Source organism: Sycon ciliatum, chromosome 1 (assembly GCF_964019385.1).
Source record: "Sycon ciliatum chromosome 1, ocSycCili1.1, whole genome shotgun sequence".
Taxonomy (NCBI): Eukaryota; Metazoa; Porifera; class Calcarea; order Leucosolenida; family Sycettidae; genus Sycon; species Sycon ciliatum.
In genome coordinates this window covers 37705991-37714028 of record NC_088643.1, presented here as the reverse complement: position 1 = coordinate 37714028, position 8038 = coordinate 37705991, and the positions used below count along the sequence as shown (strand labels likewise).

Below are 8038 nucleotides of genomic sequence, written 5' to 3'. Positions count from 1 at the left end.
CCTCTGGTAGTCTGGATTTTAGTAGCCATGATATGACTGCAGGCTATGGATATTGCTCGACATTGATGTATAGTTGATGTTCGGTCATGATGGAAGGAGAATTGGAGCTACGGAAGAGATAAGCTGATTATTCGCAGGGTGAGGGTGACATCGGTTGGACGAGTTTGATGATTATGAAGACCGTGAGTTGAACATGATAATTTTCAAAGGTAACTCAAACTAATTTGGCAATGAAATAATATTTTTACTGAAGTACAAAAGAAATCAAGTGATGAATAGAAGAATTAGTGTTTTCTTTTTTCCATGTTGATCTCTAACGTGCATGGACACCTTGCAGCTTGGTATGGGGATACTCATGTATTTTGTTGTACTTATGGCCACTTGCAACTTGCAAGTACGAAAAAGGCACACTTTTCCGAACTTTGAGGCTCCATAAGTACAACAAAGTGAATATATATCCCCGGGTGCCAAAGCATAATATGAGGATTTTCCGAGCATAATGCGAGAATCCATGAAGGCATAATTCCATGATTTCGCGAGCATAATCCACCGGAGCCTACACAGACAATAGCTGGTAAACTCACGACCACTCACCAGGCATTTGAAGGCGTCAAGCCTTGCATAGCCAGGTAATGACCAGAGTCCAGAGTGGTGTGTGTGGGGGGGGGGGGGGTATACGTAAGGCAGGGATATTACAATATTATGGAAACGTTACCCCCATGTGCACCCCAAGACTAAACAAACAGTGATGACTGATGTACAACAGTTTTTTTTTGTTACTGTACACCTGTACTGCCGGGGTCAATCCATGACTGCCAAAAAACCATTTTCACTTGTTGCACATCAAAGAGTCGTGCTATATTCCAGTAAGGAAAGTAGTAGAGTCAGACCTCGCATAACCGCACATATCCATACTCGACACATATCCATATTCGACACATATATCCGGATAGGCCAGGGAACCGGATAAACGAACACACATACTGTATGTATGCATGGCATATGCTGTAAATCGGTAACCAACGATTTTCTTCCGGATAAAAGAGGACCCAGAGAAGCGAGGTCTTATTGTAGTGTTGGATATGAGTATGCATGCACACACGCACGCACGCATACATTGCATGCACGCACGCACAAATACATTGCATGCACGTACGCATACATTGCATGCACGCACGCATGCATTGCATGCACACACGCACACATACATTGCATGCACACACGCACGCATACATTGCATGCACACACGCACACATACATTGCATGCACGCACGCACACATACATTGCATGCACGCAAGCACACATACATTGCATGCACACACGCACACATACATTGCATGCACACACGCACGCATACATTGCATGCACACACGCACACATACATTGCATGCACGCACGCACACATACATTGCATGCACGCAAGCACACATACATTGCATGCACACACGCACACATACATTGCATGCACGCACGCACAAATACATTGCATGCACGCAAGCACACATACATTGCATGCACGCACGCACATTGCATGCACGCAAGCACACATACATTGCATGCACACACGCACCGGTGTGACACACACACACACACACACACACACACACACACACACACACACACACACACACACACACACACACACACACACACACACAGAAGAATGCCAGAAAACAGCATCATGCAATGGAAATAGCCATGTCATGCATGCATCCATCTTGTGAGAGTGCACAGTAGAAGCCTACCTAAAAGTATTACTATTACGAGTCGTACAATTACTTCAGATTGCAATGTTCGAGCTACATTGTCACTGTAAACGTGACTGCTGCTGCTGCTGCTGCTGCTGCTGCTGTTCATGTAGCGTATACTATCTGGTTGTGCAATGACTGTGTATTGCCTGATCAGGTTAGGTACAATCAGGTTAGGTATAAGCGTCATCACCTGTTAGTGACCGCATGACCATTGTCATTGCAATGTAAGAACAAATGTACGGATCTCCATAGGATTGAGGGTGATGCTGAAGCTGTCATACGCCTGCTGCAGATTGCGCTTAGTCATGGTTCTTGCCTCAGCCCGTTTCTGCAGCCCTTCCATTTCGTATGAGGGCTGTGCACCGTCAATTCCTGGCTCAGCGACTTTCCACACAAGACGATGCTCCTGCGACTTTTGCTGATTGGCACTGAGTGTCATTTCTGTCATAGCTGAGACGTTAAGTCCAAATGCAGCTTTCAAGTATTCGCGTACATTCACACTAGCTGGTTTAGACAGCTCCTCATCTTCGCCAACCTCAAAGTAGTGTTCAAATCTCACCAGACGCTGGGTGCTCTTGCCGTCCTCGGGATCAAAATCTAAGCGCTGTAGCGTGAGCAGGTGAACATTCTTTGGCAGACTGGTTGCAGAGGAGTTACTGCTACCCATCGGTGTGACCGCAGACTTTGCTTGTGCACCCTCAGAAAACATTATTTGGGGTTGCAGCATGATCTCCTGTGCCAGCTGGCGATGGAGGGCTGCTGCGGACTTTATCGGCGCAAGCTGCAAATAGTGCGTACCTTGAACGATGAGTCCTTTGCCATCCACGCCAGTCTCGTTGAGAGGTTCATTTACGCCGCGGTGATCATCAACCAGGAGACGTCGATGTACCATGAGTTCAACCTGCCCACTGGCAAGACTAGCGCCGGCTTGTGAGCTGTCCGTCAGAACTGTTAGCTGAGTGTCAGCAGCTTCGTCTCGGAGCAGAATGCGACTGTTCACCGGATAGAAGTTTCCAGCGACCTTTTCAAACACCGTCATGTTCGGCTTCCAAGTGTTGCGGTGGTTGTAGATGCGCTCCTGAAGCTCTCGACCATTTGCGTCAGTATAAAATGTAGAATCATCGCCAGTGTTCAGGCCGCTGGTGAATCGGCTCACGACTTCTTTGCCCTTGTGGTCGCCGACGGGTATGGGACCAACAGTGAACGTGAACTCAATGTGAGGCATGCCTTTGTACAAACCCACTGTTTGGTAGACAAAGTCGCCGCATTTCTGACGAGCCTCCGACTGCACGCCTTCTTCCTCATGGAACTCTGTAGCGCAGGTTCCCGTTTGCGATACAGGGTACGCCTCATCCCCATTTGATCTGAAGATGTATGCGCCGGATGCCTGATCATGTTTGTCAGTTTTGTTGTAGGACTCGTACCAGAAGAATCCCTGCTGCAGGGCTGTTATTCTGCCCGATGTTTTCTCTGTCACCGATACCAACAAGCCTGTGTCCATTGAGAAGTTAGCCGAATAGAATTCATTGGAGATAACATAATATTGGGCAGTAGTAGTGAGCTTCTCATGGGCTTTGCTGCTCTTGCTGTTACCGCTGTCACCAAGACTCTTCCAGTCTTGCTCTTTCGCTGGCGTTCTCTGCCCATCAGCACCTGGGTGTACGGGAATGGTCACAAATGATATAGGTGCAAGGTTCACAATCATCACCAGCTCGTTAGTTAGATTCCCCTGCTTGCCACGAGCATGCACCGCTGCTTGCTGCACTGGCTGGACTAGGTGTCCCAGCACTGCCTTGGCATTGATTGAGTATGCAGAACTCATGACCGGAATTCGGATCTTACTGACACGCTCATGACCAAGTGGATTGTAAAGGATAACAGTGAAGGGATCTTGGGAGTTCAGGCTGCACACACTGATATTGAGAAGATCGCAGAACAGAATGTGTCCGCCATTCGGCGATACGTTGCTGTCTGTGCTTGGCGGGGAAGCTGTGGCAAGTCTGGGTAGTACTTCAGTAGCTGCATATTCAGCCACTACTGTCTGACACTGAACACCACCCATGTAGAGGCGTTTGGCATAGTCATTAGCAACATGCTGTTGCTCAGTTCCAGACACAGCGTCGTGGTGCTGCGCAACACCCATGGCTTCTTTCAAGGCAAACGAGTCAGCGCCGGGAGCCAGAACTCCATGCACCGACTCAATTTGCTTACACGACTGCAGAAGGCTGTTCTGTACACGAACATATCGCTTCAGGGCTGGTCGGGAAGTAAAGTACCCGGTCCAGTAGGCGTGGGGTCGGTCAGCGTAAGGGAAGAAGTCATCAGTTTTCAGCTCCCACGTCAGGCCTTGAGCATTGACCGCATCCAGGTAGCGGGCTGGCGTTGAGTAGAATACGTTCACGCGCCCGTCAGCCAACACGTGCTTGATCAGCTTGTCGACGTTCTTGAAGTAGGCGAGCGCCGCCGAGTATGCAAAGTCACTTCCCATTGGGAAAATCAGGTGCTTTGTGCGGTATGCCTTTGCGTTCATGATGACCGTTTTGACGAAGTCATCGACCAACTTCTTGACATTGGAGTCTTCAAGTAGTGGATCATCCTTGACGACCATTGGATCTGCAAATCGGCTATCGAACTGAAACTCTGCTGGGGGACCATATCCGCCATAGAACATACCTACAACAAATACACAAATGGGGAGAAGTGAATCATACAAACGGAATCCTGCACAGTCATGTGGTTGCATAGCAATTATTGAAAGAAAACATGACATTGTATGTTGTCACATGCACATGGGTTTAACAATGCATGGATCGACTAAACAACACTCCTGCTATCTCTGCGCATGATGCCTCGTGAGCATATAATTATATATATATATACACTCTGAAGAGTAGATCACCACTGCCGATTCATTGCTACAGTTGAGTAAATAGCGAAAATAGCAACATGTCTGCGGACAACAGATGCAGTATCTGCTGCGCAGTTTTCTTACATACCGTATTTTCCGGAGCACTAGCCACACTTATTAAACACCAGTAACCCCCCCCCCCCCCAAAAAAAACATAAATCGGTGCTGCTTATACTTCGATGGTCAAATTTACTGTGATAAACATAGTGAAAATGTCTATATTTTGTGACACGACAATCTGGGTTCGACTTATACTCCGGAAACTACGGAACGGCGATAGAGCTGCTAGCTCAGAGAGCAGGGGAGGGGGAGGTCACACATACCACGTAGCTAACCACTTAGGTCAGAAAAATGGGTTTCTGTACGAAGACCTCGGTAAAGCGGAAAAAGCATAGCAAGGGTACTGAGCTCGTAGCTGATCTCTCACTGATCAGTCAGTACATCTTTGCTACTGCTCGCATGGCTATAGATTTACTTCGCTTTTTTTGTAAGGCCAAAACAAACAAAGTACATGTATGCTTGTTTTAGGTCGGCAACCCCTAAAAAAAAACTCAGTTGGCCAAAGTATAACTAATACTTGTTTTGGACAATTTGTTTTGGCTCTTACTTGTACTATCGATGATCCTGAGGCTTTAGTACATAATCATCATGTTATGGATGAACAAGAGCAATGCAGCAGATATTATACATTATACAGATGTACTACAGTCATGTATCATGGTATCAAGAGTACATAACCCCCCAGAGTGTGCAACGCCTGATTTGGCTACTGGGGGCGGGGTTACAACTGGTGGCGAAATAAAAGTCACACCTGCATGCGACATGAGTGGGTTGCTATGCACCCACATACTTAGGCAATAGCAAAGTCACACCTTAGTGGATCCAAAAATAGAAATCTGATGTCAACTTACTACTCCCTGGCCGTTTTGACGTCATCACTTTCAAGCCCTATTACTTGTTTCTGCCTAAGCGTAACCATGGTAACGCCATAACGCCTTGATGTCTACAGTTGTACCGTACCTGTAAAGAGATCAGACTCTTGTCCCAGGTTGTCCGGACTGCCGCGCCACACCATTTCCAGGCGCGACTGGTTGATACGCAGACCTTTATCTTCGTAGTCAGCGCGCGCAAAGTATAGCCCGTCGTACCCCATCTGTGCAAAGATAGTAGCTTGGACTGACGAATGACCAAACGGATCCACTTGCCAAGCCATGCGAGGGCGATACTCTGCACCAAACTGAGTGCTTATGAACGCATGTCCAAAGGTTATCTGGTCGATGATGGCATTATAGTGTGTACCAGCCTCATCATTCATACACCAACCACCGCCCACAAACTCCAGACGACCGTCCTTGACCAGATTACGCACTTGATCCTTCATGGTATCGCTCTGTTCACGCCACCAGCGGAAGAAGAAGGCCATCTCCACGTAGCTAAACTTCTTGTTTGGATCAGCGATCAAAGACGCAATGACACTGTCCAGAATGTACTGCACAGCACCGTTGGCAATGGTGGTATTCGTTCCGTAATAATACTCATCCACCGTCTTTTTCCAGCCAACATCATCGTGTGTATGCGCTATGATGTGCACTTGGAGAAGGTCATCATCAGCCAACGTGGCGGTGTTCTGGGGTGACTGCGCGTCATTGTTCTGAGAACGGTGAGTGGACAAGGATGGTGCCGCACCTGCAATGCCGATACCAGTGGCAGTGAGCAGCAACAACAGCACCGAAACAAGGCCCACCCCGTGCGGTAGCAGGGTACCCATCCCTGTAGGCTGTAGTCTGTAGGTTCAAGCTTATCTTCTCTCCGCCAAACAAACCGTAGGTCCACGGATTGTAGGACTAGCGCCTGTCGCGTGCAGCGTTCTGAATAATTATTTGCGTGGGCCAATAGGAAATCAATGGGTCTGTATTTCTGACTTCTCTTGATAACCGATTGCTTACTCAAAGTTACTGACACTAGTATTAGTAATGCAGACTCAGTGTAGTAGGTTTATCCACGTCGTGACATGTCTGTGTCGTTCCTAGCGGGAGGCTGCTCTGAATCAAATAATAATTGCCTGCTTCGGGAACGCCCGACAGAGTTCGAATCGGTTTACATAATTATTACCTAATTTTTAATTATGCCGCCTATATGCGGCGGGGGTTCTCTGTAGTATGCTTCGACATCGATCCTGTCCTGCTCCAGACGGCCACAGACCCTGTGTATCTCTGCCACCAAGAGACCACATTATCCTGGGCCAGGGTTGACCATGATTGATGATGTAACGTGTTGTGTCAGCAGGATCAACCGGGGCCAGAGAAATCGAGGAGACAGCGTGTTGATCATGTGATCCAGATCCCTTTTGTCATGCACGTGAATGATTATGTCGCAGGTTTTACAGCAGCATCGGGCTGTGATTATTTCCGAGACTAGAGCAAGTCAGCAAGACGACTCTGCATAGTGAGGCCGTTGAAAATGGTGTCGATGCATGTCCAGGATCACCAGCCTCAAGCGAGCCTGGGACCGATCGGTGTTGATGAGGAGAATGACACGGAGGATGACACTGAGGACGAGTTGGAAGATGAGCCGGGGACGAGGTTGTGGTTGGTGAAGACGAGGAATCGGATGGTGATTGTGATCGTAAGAAGTCTGCCGTTTTTCTTCATCTGTTGTCTCACCCTAAGTGTCTGCAGGTGTATGATGATTTTAGTTTTTCTGTTCTTTGTCGTGCTATAGCGCTAGTCAGTTGAAAGTACTTGAGGCTGTTTGTATTCGTTTGCATAAGCCTGATCTTTGTAAGCAGAAGAAACATGTAGTTGCGTTAAGATTGTTTTCGTAGGTGCACAGCATGATTGTTTGTCTCACTACACAGTTCTAGTGTTGCAATTAGTTCCTCACCCCTGTTGCACTTAGCTCTCACTTCACTTCTATTGTCCCACCTTCCCTCATTCTATTTTAGCACTTTGTTTTGTTCTCGTAACACATTATTGAATGTATAAATCATTGATTTAGCATGGTTATTCTTCAGTCACGGTTTTCCACTGATGATTGTGACAAGAAAATCGATTTTGGTAACCCTTCATGACTTTGTTGTAGTGTGGCGATGACAGCAGAATTTGTTCTCTTTATAGCTATTATAAAATTGTTGTCTCCGCGTCGATTATTTACATATTTTACCTACTCGAAGTACCATTACCGTTTCATGTACTGCAGTAGACTCTACATTGTACCAGCACCGGTACATGTACAATCATATGATATAATCCAAAACTGGTAAACCAGTATTAGATAAACCTTGTTCTAGTTCACGCAATTGTTAGATTGACAGCATGAAACAAGGAGGACACTGTGTTCGAAAACAGTGACCTTACTACAACCTTCCGCGGTTGGCAG

At 47.1% G+C, this 8038-nt stretch overlaps 1 protein-coding gene across 1 annotated transcript; it reads right to left on the bottom strand.

Moving 5' to 3' along the window:
- Positions 1–1003: 1003 nt before the first annotated feature.
- LOC135824413 (lysosomal alpha-mannosidase-like) lies at positions 1004–6803 on the bottom strand. The gene is made up of 2 exons (XM_065337149.1): positions 5681–6803; positions 1004–4425 (listed from the first exon to the last, which is right to left on the bottom strand). Exons 1-2 carry the CDS (start codon positions 6426–6428, stop codon positions 1967–1969), a joined length of 3207 nt encoding a protein of 1068 aa, XP_065193221.1. The 5' UTR covers positions 6429–6803; the 3' UTR covers positions 1004–1966.
- Between the last annotated feature and the right edge of the window lie 1235 nt (positions 6804–8038).